The sequence below is a fragment of the Elephas maximus genome, chromosome 20 (genome assembly GCF_024166365.1).
Source record: "Elephas maximus indicus isolate mEleMax1 chromosome 20, mEleMax1 primary haplotype, whole genome shotgun sequence".
In the NCBI taxonomy this organism is placed as follows: domain Eukaryota; kingdom Metazoa; phylum Chordata; class Mammalia; order Proboscidea; family Elephantidae; genus Elephas; species Elephas maximus.
The window spans coordinates 44,034,186-44,049,656 of record NC_064838.1 but is presented as its reverse complement, the minus strand read 5'-3'; the positions used below and the strand labels follow the sequence as shown (position 1 = coordinate 44,049,656).

At 44.7% G+C, this 15,471-nt stretch overlaps 1 protein-coding gene across 2 annotated transcripts in view; it reads left to right on the top strand.

Moving 5' to 3' along the window:
• CHCHD6 (coiled-coil-helix-coiled-coil-helix domain containing 6) overlaps nt 1-15,471 on the top strand; it is a 320,395-nt gene that overhangs the window by 40,735 nt on the left and 264,189 nt on the right. For both annotated transcript variants that reach the window (XM_049862544.1, XM_049862543.1), the window contains exon 4: nt 1,631-1,775. In XM_049862544.1, the coding sequence (XP_049718501.1) occupies nt 1,631-1,775 (145 nt within the window). The remainder of the gene's footprint in view (nt 1-1,630; nt 1,776-15,471) is intronic.

Genomic DNA, 15,471 nt, shown 5'->3' with positions numbered 1-15,471 from the left:
TTGAATTATGGTGCTGGTGAAGAATTTTGAATATACCATCTACTGCCAGTAAAAAAAAATCAGTAGAAGTAACAAAACTGTCTTCAAAGAAGCACAGCCAGAATGCTCCCTAGAAGGGAGGATGACGAGACTTTGTCTCACATACTTTGAACATTTTAACAGGAGGGACCAGTCCCTGGAGAAGGACATCATGCTTGGTAAGTAGAGGGTCATCAAAAAAGAGGAAGACCCTTGATGAGATGGATTGACACAGTGGGCTCAAACATAGCAACCATTGTGAGGATGGTGCAGGACCTGCAGTGTTTCGTTCTGTTGTACATGGAGTTGCTGTGAGTGCGAGCCAACCTGAGGGTACCTAACAACAGCAACAATATATTGTCAAGTGATCAGGTGAGTTAGCTGAGGGGTCCTAGGGCCAGTGTGATTTGGTCTTGGTCCCTCCAGTAGACTGGCTATGCCAGGCCTATCCCATAGCCATGGCTTAAGACCCACATTCTGAGCGTTTACCCTCCCTTAACCTGACAGGCCTGTGCAAGAATAACTAACCTGGCCATTTTTTTCTTTTGTGCTTTTAAACATTTAAAAAATCTTAATTATATACTAATGAAAGATTTAGAAAATATATAATATAAAAAATCACCCATAGACTCAACATCTTATGACAGCCACTCTTAATAATTGGAAGTATTTCTTTGAAATCTATCCTTTCCCCTGACTTAGGGTTATTTTCTTAAAAACATACTTGTCATCACACTGCACATGTAATTTTATATCTTACTGTTTTAATTTAGTATTGTAAGTACTTTCCATTTTTTACACCTGCCTTATCAACATTTTTATTGCTATTCTTTATTACTTCTCAGTATTTGGACTCAACCTGTAGACAAATTAAAGGATCTATTTTATAATGACTACATAAAATATTTTCCGCATAAAATACCCCTGTATGATTGCATTGTATTTTTTTTAACCTATCCGTGATTGCTGGAAGTTAAGGTTGCCTCCATTTTTTTTCACTATGATAATTAATACTGCCAAGAGCATCTTAGCGCTAATAACTTTTTTCTCTGTGTAGCATCATTTTATTAGGCAGGAAGTTCAGAAAAGGTCAAAGCATAGGAACATATTTAGAATGAAGAGTTAAATGTTCAAAACAAAGGGCTGCCACTACGTAAAACCTTCATGCTCTCAAGGGGAGGGCAGGGTTTTTCGCACCTGCCTGTCCAGGTTGAAGGAGTGGCTAGCTTAGGATTGAATCCTGAGAGTCTCTCATTTGACATATGGCTGCCTGCCTGACTCCTCACCTGGTGGCCACAACTCCTTCTGTTGCTAATTCTGAGTTATTCTGGCTGAGTAAATTTTTTTGCCTCAGGACTGTCACTGATGCCTAATTTCAGAGGGGTGAAACAGTGAGGTTGGGGGTGGTATGCAGCTGAAAGAGGTCTGGCCTTTCTCCATGGTGGCATCTGGTTCAAGTTTCACAGCACCCTATTCTTCCCTGACCAGACACAGAACTCCCAGATACTGCCCCTCTTCTGCCAGCTGAAGTGAGCAGGTAAACCTTTTCCTGGCTATGTTCTGCCAGTCATGCTATCTGCATCTGCTTCTCCCCATTTCTCTTCTGGCACAGGTATGAACAGGAGCAGGCCATAATCCAGGATGAGATCTTTCAGCTGGCCAAGAGGGAAAGAGAGGCAGCCGCCAAGCACCTGAATGTGTCCCTTCAGCGTGAGGGGAGCAACAATGACCGGGAGAAGCAGAAGTCAGCCCAGCTGGTGAGTGCAGCTCTTCCTGGAGCAGCTTTTTATTGTTCTGCTAACCAAAGGGTCTGCAGCAACTGGGAAGCCCTGGTGGGTCAGGCCACCCATTGGATGCAGTCAACTTCAACTCTTGTGGAAACGGTATCCTTCTAGGAACCAGAAACTTGGGTTTTTCTAGCCCTGGCTCTTTTTCTCATTTGCTTTGTTCCCTTTGACATGTTTTTTAAGTCTCTGTGGGCCTCAGATCTATACAGTAAGGGACTAGATCATTAGACAGTCTCTTCTAGCTTTGAAACTTCACAGTTTTAAGTGTTGTGGTGATAGTGTGTGTCTAGAGGGTGTGAAGGGAGAGAACTGAGGTTTGGGGCCATACAATATAATGAAGAGCATAACTTAGTTAGGCAGCCTGGTGCAAACCCTAGCTCTGTATTTGGTAGCTTGGGAACATTATTGAATGTTTGTGAGCCTTGGTTGAGGATCATAATTTTTGCACGTGGGATTATCAGAGAGGATTAAAGGAGATAATGTCTGTACAGTGCTTAGCACTGTTCCTGGCAGATAATAAAAACATACTATTCTTGTTATTGTTATTAAAAAAAACCATAGGGCTGATTAATTCAGCAGCTCACTGACATCGTCAGGGACCCAGTTTCCTCTCATCTTTCCTCCCTGCCATTCTCAGCATGTCAGTGTATCTTTAGGCCCGCTTTCCCCATAGTTACAAGATCGCTGTACAGATCCTTGTGTCACATGTAGATATGTTTATCAGCAAGGAAAACTTTCTCAGGAGCCCCCAGCAGAATTCCTCTGACATTACGTTAGCCTCAGTTGTACCAGGTGCCTATGGCCAAGCCAGTCCTTGGCAGAGGAAATGGGGCTCTGTTCATTGGAGCTAGTGCTCTTTTTTGAGTCACATGGGGAGGGGGGATTGGACATTTAGACAGAATTAGGACTCTGACAGCAAAGAAGGAGAGGGGAGATGGCTGTGGGCAGGCATCTGATAACCTCTGCTCCAGAGGCCATGGGGTTTGAGAACCGTAGTAGCTTTGCCCTGTTTTAGGTAGGTGGCTTGGGGCATGCTGTGTTCATAGGAGGGAGTTGAAGACAGCATGAGATCACCACTTGTGATTGTGCCGTACTGCCACCATGCTGGCTGGGGGCGGGCTTTTGCTTACTAATTTGATTATTTAACAAATGGTTAAAACCCTGGTGGCATAGTAGTTAAGTGCTCCGCCTGCTAACCAAAGGGTCGGCAGTTCAAATCCGCCAGGCTTGAGTGGTACCATGTTCGAAGCATGCATTGGATATATAAGAAATGGTAGTTGAACTAGGCCCTCTGGAAATACAAACAATGCAGGATCCTTGCTCAAAGGAAATTTGCCGTTATTGGGGAAAACAGGCTTAAACCAAAAACTTTGGAAAAGGCCAAATCGGTTACAGTGAGTGTTAAATGGAGGTAATGCTGACATTATTTGGAAACATGCAGGGAGTGGTATAAGCTCCTGGTGGGCCAGAGATGGCCTTTGACCTGAGTCTTGAAAGATGTGCAGCACCCCTGGCTGAGGCAACACTGAGCTGAGACAGACTAGCGTGGAGGGGTATGATGAGTGCTCCGATGGAGACAGGTGTGAAGCCAGATTATAGAAGGCCACGAGCATCTTGAGGAGTTACTCCACAAAATAACCTCCAGTGATTCTGAGAGAGTAGAGGATTCCTACAGGGCTTTGAAGATGTGTTTTTAGAGCCCTGTGGCATTCTGGTGATGAATCAATTGAAGCAGTGAGAAACTGGGGCAAGGACTCTGTTTCAGAAGCTCTAGCAGCCATCTTTGAGGGGCAGTTTGTCATGCATCTGCAGGCAGTTGGACAATGAAGTATAAAGGACCCTCATCTTGGAGGTGAAGGGTTAATCGATATAGAATGAACAGAAAAAGTCAGCCACATAGGAAAGTCATCTAAGGATGTAAAATCATAGCCTACAGGTGTGGTAGCTCTTCATTCTCACCTGGAATGTGTTAACTACAGTGAAGGAGAATTCACAGCTTCAAAGGAGAATGTTGGGCTCCACCCCCTTAGGGCTGTCCCTAGGGAAAGCACTTTCCTTTAACTGGAAAAGTGGGAAGGAGCCTAGATGACTGGTAGTACAGATGTGTGGTTTTTTTTTTTTTTTTTTTTAAATGAACAGTGACTTTGGAAATCAAGATAAAACATGGTGACTTCATGTTGTCCCAAATCTCTGGATGGATAATGCCCTTCTCTGAACCAGATTTCCTAGGGAATAGGGAAGCAAGTTACTTCCTTTATTTTGAAAATAATTTTATTTGCTCTTTTTTGGATGTTCCCTTTTTTTGATGGCTCAGCATCCATTTCTCCATGCTGTTGGTACTCCGGTATCCTTTTAGGGATTTACCTGTTTCCTGTTGTTTTGTTGTGTGTAGTTTTGGTGGGATTGTAATTCCAAAGCCCAACTTCATTGCAGACGCTAGATCTCTTCATTCCAGAGACAATGCTGAGTGGATGCTGTAGCACCATTTTCAAAGAAGGGGGCTCCCCCTAGGTTGGTGTAGTTGGCAAGTGCTTTTAGTGGAGATAATCCCTAAACTGTGTTTAGGAGAATTTAAGTAACAGGAGAAAGATACAGAGAAGAACCTGAACGAAAGCATGGAGATTTTTCTTTCCTCATTTGAGTCTTCCACATGCAAGAATTGAAAAGAGAGGCTTAGTTGGCAGCCTGCTGGCTAGAGAACTTTTAAGCCTACTAAGGACGATGAGTCAGATGACTCAGTGGCAATGGGTGGAAGGTCCATGGTGGTGCAAACGGTTTGCACTCAACTACTAACCTAAAGGTTAGAGGTTCATAGCTACCCAGCAGTGCCAGGGCAGAGAGGCCTGGCGATCTGCTTCGGTGAAGATTATAGTCAAGAAAACATCGTGGAGCATATTTCTACTCTGTAACACACATGGGGTGATCGTGAGTAGGAATTGCCTCCGTGGCAATGGGTTTTTTTTTTAGAGGTCTGGTGGGGTTTGGATCATATACATTCTCACAGCCACAAGGGGGCAGGTTGGATCCTGAAAGGGACCTGACGTGGTGGTCAGTGGTCTAAAGAATTGGCTGCTCATTTCTCCTTTGTTGTGTTCTCTTACCCAGTGTTTGCAAGCACAATGTCCCTGAGCCTATAACCTTGTCTGGAGGATTTCCTTTCAGATATACTGAGTGCAGTTTGACATTTAATGTGCTTTTCTTTCCTGTTTGCCTCTGGCTTGTGTAATACTGGATTTTTAAATCTTCTTCTACATGAAGGAATGATTCGGCTCATTATTGGGAAAAGTTCATAGAACTAATGACAAGGAAAAGGAATGATTTTTATAGCCTACTTGTGATTGCAGAAGTATTACCCTTTCCCATCTAGTGCAGACATGATGAGCTATTTGTGGATATATTTATGCATGCTTGCCACCAATTGCAGACTGGTTGAACCCCAGTTTTAATCTGGGTGAAGGCCATCTGTGCCATTGGAGCCCATGTGAGGTATGCTTCCTTCGGAATTTGCAGAGGAAGTTTGGAGTCCAAATCAAACATCCTAGGTAGATATGAGAACAAAGCAGTTGTTGGGCTGAGTCTTGTGATGGGTAAAGATATAAAAATCAAATGGATGGAGTAACAGAGGTCTGTTAGAAGCTTTACTTTAGGAGAAGATTTATGATCTATTGGATTCCTGATGCATCTTATTAGGTATATAAGGTTGCAGTATACCTGATAGAAAGTAAAAGCTTTCACTTATTTCTTTTTTTGGTGAGCACTTCCTTTATTATTTTATATATATATTGTTTTTGTGCCTGTTACATGTTAGGTGCTGGGTTAGTTTCGCGATAAATGCAGATGACTAAGATACAGTTTGTGTCCTTGAGAAGATGTTTATTAGGAGAGTTAAATGTTTTCAGAATTGACAGTACAGTGTTGGAAGTGTCCTAACAGAGGTATAGGCAAGGTACTAGAGGAGTCAGGAGGCGACAACGACGACTCTTCTCAGTAGGGCTGGAAAAGCTTCTAAAGGAGGTGATGTGTGAACTGGATCTTGAAGATCACATAGGAGTTTGCCAGGTGAAGAAGAGGGAGAAAGGGTATTCTAAATAAAGGAAACTGCTTGAGCAAGGCCAGGTGTTGGATGAGGATGATAAGTTTGGCTAGGGTTAGGGAAGTGGTGGCATGTAGCAGGCAGGAGGCTGAAGACATGCGTTTACACATGGGCATGGAATGAAATTCAGGCTGAGGCTTCATTGCGAAAGTCTAACAGGGAGCTTTAGGGGAAGATTTTCTCACTACTCAGATTCACAAGAAAATTAGAGCCTCTCTCCTACCGAATTTCAAACAGTAGGAGAAGTCTTAAATGGCAAGCCAAGGAGTTTGGACCAAATCCTTCCACTGAATAGAGGTCAGTCAGAGAGTGATTCCACTCCTGGATGTGACCACTCTAAACCAAGGATTCATTCAGGAAGAGTAGTTGTCCCACTCCAAGCCTCTAATTTCAGAGAGCATTTGGATCTATTGTTCCGTTCTTTTCATTCTAAGAAGCTGCCACCTTAGTTATTTGAACTGTGTGTCATCACTTTGGAGCCCTAATGGCGGAGCTCGGCTGCTAACCAAAAGGTCGGCAGTTCGAATCCACCAGCCGTTCCTTGGAAACCCTATAGGGCAGTTCTATTCTGTCCTATAGGGTCACTGTGAGTTGGAATCGACTCAATGGCAATGGATTTGATTTACAGGTTTGGTCATTACTTTAAGAAAATATCAGATATACAGGTTTTTGAATTGTAATTTTCTGAACTCATGAGTGAGATGGATGATTTATTTTGATTTTACTACAGCTGTAGCCTTTCTTCTCAATTGTTGTTGTTAGTTGCCATCGAGTCGATTCTGACTCATGGCAACCCCATGTGTTGCAGAGTAGAACTGCACCATGGAGTTTCAAGGTCATTACCTTTTGGAAGCAGATCATCAAGCTTGTCTTCTAGGAGCTTCTTGGGTGGATTCGAACCACCAACTTTTTGGCTAGTAGTCAACGGATGGTGCCACCCAGAGATTCTGTCATCTCGGTACCCCCTCCTATATTTTTTGTAAGTCTTGTTCTTCAGATTATCCTTGAGGATAAGAACAGTGGTGTGATCATTTTGGTCTTCTCTGTGTAATGTTCAGCCAATTATAGATACATAGTGAATGATCATTGAATGGCAGATCTTGAGTGAGTGGGGCTGGGGGTGGTGCTTAATACTTTGAGGACTACTGTGTAGCAGTCCTTCGTCTTTTCTTGAGGTCTTATTGCAGTGCCCTTTTGCAAATAGTTGGAAGCAAGTACCCATAACAGCTTTCTCTAGAATGGATAACATTGCAAAGGTCTGACCCTTTTCAAACAATGAAATAGAACAAGGAAAAACAAAGAAGCCTTTCATTATAATGTTATCTGGGGGTCAACTAAAAAGAATTTTATTTAACTCCCAGTCAGAGACTTACAGACTTTAACTTGTTTGGTGCAAAGGAAAGAGTGGGGCTTTGGTTACTCAGGCCTAAGTCTTTGAAGTGTATAGCACTTGACAGTCAGCTGAGGCAGTCCTGATATCTGGGTGGAGCTATTTGCCGTGGCTATTAATTTTAGAACTTGAGTGACCTGGGGACTCTGATGGCCTTGTCCTTATGCCTCCTTCAAATTTGAGCTATAGATTAAAAAAAAAAAAAAAGCCCGGTGTCGTCGAGTCGATTCTGACTTATAGCAACCCTATAGGACACAGTAGAACTCCCTATGGAGTTTCCAAAGAGTGGCTGGTGGATTCGAACTGCTGACCTTTTTGATTAGCAGCTGAGCTCTTAACCACTGTGCCACTGGGGCTCTCGAGCTATAGATAGAGATCTTGAGTTCCTGCTGAGGTCTATAGTGTCAGCACCTACATGGCTGGTAAAAGGCATAAATTGGAAAAAAAAAAATGAGATCATGAGGTAACAACCCTGTTCTTTGCTCCCTTAAGCCTCTCTGGGGTTTTGTTTGTCTACTGAGCTTGGTCTTTAGATTACAACAGGGGTCAACAAGCTTTTTTGGTAAAGGGCCAAATAATAAGTATTTTAGGGTTTGAAGGCCACATATGGTTTCTGTCACATATTTTTTGTTGTTGTTTGTACAACCCTTTAAACACGTAAAAAATATTCTTAACTCAGGGCCATACCAAAGGGCTGTGGGTCAGATTTGGCTTGTGGACTGTAGTTTGCCAGCCCTTGGACTAGACAGTGCAATGTCAGAGACTTTTAACTTTTTAAGCCTTTCTGGGTGCCCAGATGACTCAAGAAGCTGGGGGATAGGGGCACGATGGTTGTCACGGATTGAATTGCGTTCTGTGAAAATATGTGGCAACTTGGCTAGGCCATGATTCCCAGTATTGTGTGATTGTCCTCTATTTTGTGATATGATGGGATTATCCTATGTGGTGTTAATCCTAACCTCTATGATGTTAGTTAGTCAGTGTTAGAAGTAGTTTGGAAACCTTGGTGGTGTAGTGGTTAAGTGCTACAGCTGCTGACCAAAAGGGCCGAGATTCAAATCCAGCGGGTGCTCCTGGAAACTCTATGGGGCAGTTCTACTCTGTTCTATAGGGTTGCTGAGTCGGAATTGACTCAACTGTAACGGGTTTAGAGGTAGTTATGTTAATGAGGCAGGACTCAATCTACAGCATTAGATTGTATCTTGAGTCAGTCACTTTTGAGATCTAAAAGAGAGAATCAAGCAGAGATGAGAGGGACTTCATACCACCAAGGAAGAAGCCCCGGGAGCAAAGTGCATCCTTTGAACCTGAGGTCCCTGCACTGAGAAGCTCCTAGACCATGGGAAGATTGATGACAAGGACCTTCCCCCACAGCCAACAGAGAGAGAAAGCCTTCCCCAGGAGCTGGTGCCCTGAATTTGGACTGTGAGAGAATAAATTTCTGTTTGTTAAAGCCATCCACTTGTGGTATTTGTGTTATAGCAGCACTAGATAACTAAGACAATGGTAGTCCTAGTTTCTTAGTGGCTTTTGTTTCCTGTGAAAGGTCTCATAATGTATCTGATAGCCTGAGTCTTCAGATCGGTACAATGTGGATTTTTCTGTGGATTTCCTAGTGGGCTCTATGGGCTCCATGAATCCACTTTAACTCCTGATTCTTTTTCTGTTTGGCATTTTTTTTATAGTGTCCCTCTCTCTGCTGAAATCCCCCATCTTTGTACACATGCCTACCTTTTCCTGTAGATCCTTTAAACATATTTATCATGTTATTTTAAAATCTCTATCTGGGTGATCTCTGGGTTTGTTTCCTATCTTGATAATGGGTCACTTTTTCTTGTAGCCTTACACGCATTGTAGTTTTTGATGGATGCAGACATGATATGCAGAAGAATAGTAGAGACTAAGAAAAACAGTCTTTATGTCCAGAAAAGGGCACTCCTCTTCTGACAGGCCATCAGCGTGGGAGGTTGAATAAATCTAGACTAAAAAAAAAAAAAAAATTTTTTTTTTTTATAGCTGAGCAGAGTCTAGGCTGTTGTTTCAGATTCAGATTATGTGAAAAGTGGGATCAAATCCCTGTCTTTCTTAAACGCTAGCAAGCAGCCATCTAAGATGCATCAATTGGTCTCAACCCACCTGGATCAAAGGAGAATGAAGAACACCAAGGACAGAAGGTGATTACGAGCCCAAGAGACGGAAAGGGTCACGTGAACCAGAGACTACATCATCCTGAGACCAGAAGAACTAGATGGTGCCCGGCTATAACCGATGACTACCCTGACAGGGAACACAACAGAGAACCCCTGAGGGAGCAGGGGAGCAGTGGGATGCAGACCCCAAATTCTCATAAGACTAGACTTAATGGTCTGACTGAGACTAGAAGGACCCCGGTGGTTATGGCCCCCAGACCTTCTGTTGGTCCAGGACAGGAACCATTCCTGAAGCCAACTCTTCAGACATGGATTGGACTGGACAATGGGTTGGAGAGGGATGCTGGTGAGGAGCGAGCTTCTTGGATCAGGCGGACACTTGAGACTATGTTGGCATCTCCTCCCTGGAGGGGAGATGAGAGGGTGGAGGGAGTTAGAAGCTGGCGAAAGGGACACGAAAAGAGAGAGTAGAGGGAGAGAGCAGGCTGTCTCCTTAGGGGAAGAGTAATTGGGAGTGTGTAGCAAGGTGTAAGGTGGCGTAGTGGTTAAGTGCTACGGCTGCTAACCAAGAGGTCACCAGTTCAAAACCACCAGGCGCTCCTTGGAAACACTATGGGGCAGTTCTACTCTGTTCTGTAGAGTCGGACTCGACACGATGGCAGCGGGTTTAGCAAGGTGTATATGGGTTTTTGTGTGAGAGACTGACTTGATTTATACTTAAAGCACAATAAAAATAATATATATAAAATAAAAAAAACCTGTCTTTAGTAGGACTTAGGATCTGAGTACCTGAAGGTTTTGTCTAAGTTCTTCTTTTCTTGCTTATCTGTGCCTCAGGGTGGGGCGTTTCTCGCAGTTGCTTAGCCCCTCCTCCAGCTGCAGTAGGCCTGGAGTACCCCTGGGATTTCTCTCAGTTCTGCCCTGCCCTCAGACTTCAGCAGGCTGTGCACACCAGTGCCTCAGGTGTGGGTGGGAGGATGACTCAGCTCTCCTGCCCTCCTCCACCAAAAAAACCTAATCCGTTGCTGTCGAGTCGTTTCCGACTCATAGTGACCCCATAAGACAGAGTTGAACTGTCCCATAGGATTTCCAATGAGTGGCTGGTGGATTTGAACTGCCGACCTTTTGGTTAGCAGCCGTAGTGCTTAACTACTGCATCACCAGGGCTCCTGCCCTCCTCCAGTCCTTTTAAGCAATATAGTTAAGGAAGAAGAATCTCAACCAATACCAAGTTTATTTCACTCTTTTTATTATTATCGCTTTAAAGCATGCTTCACCCCCCAAAGAAAATGAAAAGGGCAAAGTAATATGACTGACCTTGCTTCCTCTCTGAATGTCCAGTCCAGTATGGCTACTGAGGTACAGAGCTAGTCCTTCCACAGGACAAGCAGGGGTCTCCACGAGCCAGGAATAAAGGACTGTTCCATGTAGCTGATGATCCCATTCACAGTCACATTTGCTGAAAGAGCAAGGATGGATGGATTATATTATTTTAACCCATTGCCATCGAGTCAATTCTGACTTGTAGCGACCCAGCAGGGCAGAATAGAACTGCCCTATAGGGTTTCCTAGGCTGTAACCTCTACGGGAGCAGACTGCTACATCTTTCTCCCATGGAGCAGCTGTTGAGTTCCAACTGTTAACCTTTTGGTTAGCAGTTGATCTTTAACCACTGTGCCACCTGGGCTCCTGTATTATCTTAGAGAGTTGGAATAATTTGTTGGAAGGGGCACTGTGAGGCTTACTCCTGGGTCTCCAGAATTTCCAGTTTCCTTGTTAAAGTTACATGAACTGACAATTTTTGGAGAAAGGAAAACTGCAGATAGGCTTACATGAAAACTGACTCACCTGTGTTTTTAGCTGATTAAAAAAATTTTTATTTTATTTATTTTTTTATTTTTAGCTGATTACACACCATAAAAAAACCTTGATTTTATTTCTCAGATATTTTATACAAACTGGGGTTGGAGGGAGGGTGTTAAAACCAGACATGGCGTCCAGTTACAGGACTGAGTCAGGCACCTCTGGCCAGGCCAGGGATGTCCCCTTATCTCAGCATGACTGAAATAACAATCTCTACCTTGCAGAGTTGTTGTGAGGATTGAGTGAGAGAACAAATATACGTAAAATGCCTGGCACACAGGTGCTCAACAGAATGTCGTTGTTACTCTAGGAGAGTATAATGGGAAGAGCATGGGCTTTGGGATCACAAAGCTGTGTCCCAACTGACCTCTCTGACTGTAGCTACTTAACTTTTCTGAACTGTTTCCTTGTCTATAAAATTGGGGATAGATGTTCTTTTACATTGGTGTGAAAGTTAAGCTTTATTCTTCCCTTAGTCTTCTTTTCTTCACCTCCACCCATGCATCTATAACACTGAGTTGATGTGAACGGATTCTTAGAACAAATCAGTGCATTTTTCAGGGTGTGGAAAGAGGCAAGAAACAGATGAGAATCATGGAGCCTTCTGATTGCTTCTCTGGAGAGAGAGGTTGAAATGATGTGGGGTCAAGGAAGCCCTTGCAGAAATACCTTATTTTTAAGTGGATACTTTGAGGTTTTTCAAATGTGTGGTATGGGTCTAAAATGAGGGGCCCTGTGACTCAGCTTTGCCACTGAAAAACTGTGTTAGCTACCTGACTTGGCACATTTGTTTATCTTTCTGCCTGGTTTCCAAACCTGGCTGTGCATTGGGATCACCTGGGATCTTGTTAAAAATACAGATAATTGCATTTTAAACTGGAAACAACAGGATTAGAATCGTTGCCACTGGAATCCGTGCTTTCGATGGCCCCATGGAATCCTGGTACATCAAGCCCAGCGCTCGCTCCTGGACTGACTTTGAGAGATGTTGACCCAAGAGTGGTTTATGGCTGTTTTTGCTGTCTGGGCTCTCTGAGGGATGTGGAGTAGTCCCACCAGGATGGTGGCTCACTGTGATCCTCAAGGGACACAGGCGTGTGTTGTTCAAAGAATGCTCCAGGTGATTCTGATAGCTCCTCCACCCAAGCATCTCCCCTGCTTTCTCTGATGCAGGTCACTACTAGGTGAATGGCTTTGTCAGACTTAGTGACCTCAAAGAAAAGCAGGTGCTCTTTTCTTTGCTAAAAATATCCAGGAATGAGAACCAGCTGTCTAGTGTTACCACTCCCTGTGAGGGTCCAGGCAAGCTGGGCTCAGCGTTTTATGGGACTGGTGAGAAGAAACTGTTGTCAGAACTGAGAGGTGATGGCTTCAAGACATGGTGATCTCAAGTGGGTGAGGCAACCATCCAGACTCTCGGCACAAACTTGCCTTGTATGAGAGCCCAGAACCACAATTCCTTGGGGGAAGCAGCAGTAACCCCTGTAATGTTGGAAGCATGTAGCAGAAACAAAAAGACACTTTCTCGAGGTCTTAATTGAACTCACTAGCAAGCCTAGGCATCTGAGGGCTGCCTGTGTTCTAGTTGCTTCTCAGGTCTTTGGAACAAGCTCCCAGTTGGGCTAAGCAAACCTGTGGGTTGAGGTCCTGGCATTTCTCCTAAGGAGCTTGTTATGTTCTTGTTCCCCCTCCACTTCATTAGGTGTGTTGTAATGGTATCCTCTGGATGGAAAAAGCCCTGTTTTCTCCTGAGCTAGCTTATGAAAGTGGTGGCAACCCTGGTAGTGAGAAGGAGGAGAAGGACTAGGGTGAGGATGTGTGTGATGGGGCTGGATTGGTAGGTGCCCAGATGGGCCAGGGGGCTCGTCCAGACAAAGTTGTCAGCGTGGCACTGGTTGAACAAGGAGAATATGAACAGCAGCATCCCAGTAGTGAGTGAAAAAGAAAGTAAGTGAAAGAAAGCTGTTGTTCTCTGGACTTTTGAGATTAAAATGTAAGGGTTTTAGAATCTGACTGCTCCAAATACATTGGGGCCCTGCTGTTGGAAGGACGACCCTAATGTTTTCGGGTAGGAAAGGATGTACATCTAGCCTTCAGAAGTTGGAGTTTCCAGTGGAGCTTCCTGCCCCGCCGGCTCGCAGAGCTGCAGCTGCTTTCGTTTGCCCCATCTCTGGCTGTGGTGCATAGCTCAGGTGACCTCTGTTGTGTGCTGACAGAAGCTGGAAATTCTCATTAGCTGCTAACTTAGTTAGGCAAATGGCTGATTGCGGTTCCATTCCTGGTGTCATTGCTTCTAATTAGCAGATCGTATGTCTACAAAAATGTCTGTTAGCACCAGTGATGAGCTAAGGAGGCTGACAACTAAGGAGGCTGGGATCTAGAGAGAACTGTGAGAGAAGCGTTTTCTCCTAAACCTCTTGAGGGACACAGCTGCCCGACCTCAGCTACTCTTCTTGGCCTCTGTGAGCCTGATGGGTCTGCAGGGGTTAGAGCTGCAGGCTTCCTTTGAAAAAAACCCACCTCTGAAGAGGGGTGACATCAGCCATCTTACAAAGGAAGAGGCAGCAGGTGGCGCCCATGCCAGCCCACTGCTCTGTTTCTTGTGAGAAGCCCAGGGCTTGGCCTCTGGATTTAGGGCTTTCCTGTTTTGAGCAGAGGTCCTGTGCTGTAATGGGCAAGGAAAGCTGACTTCAGAACAAGGCCGTTCCTTAGAGTTTGAGTCAGATGGTACACACTGGCCCTTCCTGGTATCTGAAAGGAATTAAGTCAGTCAACGGAAGCCACACTGTCAGCATCTGCGGCTTGTGCCAGCTCTGCAATCACTTCCCTCCCTTTGGGTGACAGCACCTGGTTGTCCTGTGGGGACCATCCCACCCCCACTCTCTCCATGCCTGTGGATCGACTGTGGCTGACCCTAGAGCCCTGCATTATTTCGACAGCTTTTTGGCCTTGCTTGGGTGGAATTGGACCGGTAGCTGCCCATTTCTCTCCACACCTCCAGGATGCCAGCAGGGTGGGGAGCAGGAGGGTAACGGTTTAAGTTGTTCACCGAGTCTTTGGGGGAGCTTCCATCTTACCTTTTCCTTTTTGTGGAAAAAAATCTTAGATTTGTCAGTTAAGCAAATTGTGCTTGCCCTCTTGGGTAAATTCCATTGCTGACTACTAGCAAGGTGAAGAATCAGAAAGGGGTTATTTGGATGACAAACATTAAAAAAGTGGAGTAGGAGAGAAGTCTTGGATTTTTTACCCTTCCATGTGTGTCCACTCAGTCCATCCTGATTGTTTGGTCTCCAGGATTAGTGTTCTTGGATAGGACAAAATGTGTATCAACTGGCAGTATGCTTGGCTGTGAGTGACAGAAGCCCAATTAACAGTGGCTTTCACAGATGGGAAGACTCTCATGAACTGGAAATCCATGGACAGGGAGTCCAGGGCTGGGATAGCAGCCCAGTGGGGTCAGGAAGGACCCGCCTCCTCCTCAGCGCAGCTGTCCTTTTGGTGCAGGATGATGACTGTGCCTCCAGGCATCAAGCCGGTTTTCCTGTTGAGAAGAAGGGCCAAAAGCCTTTTCCTAGCGGAGTATTGTTACTTTATGTGGTAGGGACACCATCCCCAGGGACTCTCATTGGCAGAACTATGTCACAGGGCCACAACTAGCTAAAAGAGGGGCTGGGATAGTAGTTTTAGCTGGGCACATTGCTGCCCCAAACAAAATCAGACTCATGTGATTAAAGAAGAGATGACCAGTGGCATCTTCTGTAGCACGGCAGCTTAGAGGTGCCAGCTTTTGGGTCCTGTTTTAGACCTGGGCTTAGATTCAGCGAGTACCAACTCTGTGACCTTGGACAAGCTATTTACCCTCTGTGAGCCTTGATTTCCTCACATGTCAAATGGCAGACATCTAAAATTGTTAGGATGCTCCTCTGGCATGGTGTAAGTAAAGGTGCCCATATACTGCCTGGCTGATGGAAAGCTTCCATAAATGTCTGTTCTCCTCTCATATGCCACGCTCCCCAGAATGCATGGGAAGAAGCTGAGTGGGTGACTAGTAATAGTCCGAAGGCAAGAATTGGGTAATGATTTCCCATCATGGCAAAGAAGGGGCACCAGATGGGGTGCTGTCGAGGCAGAAGTGATTGCTGTTACTGGGTTGCCGGTGTTCATACCTTC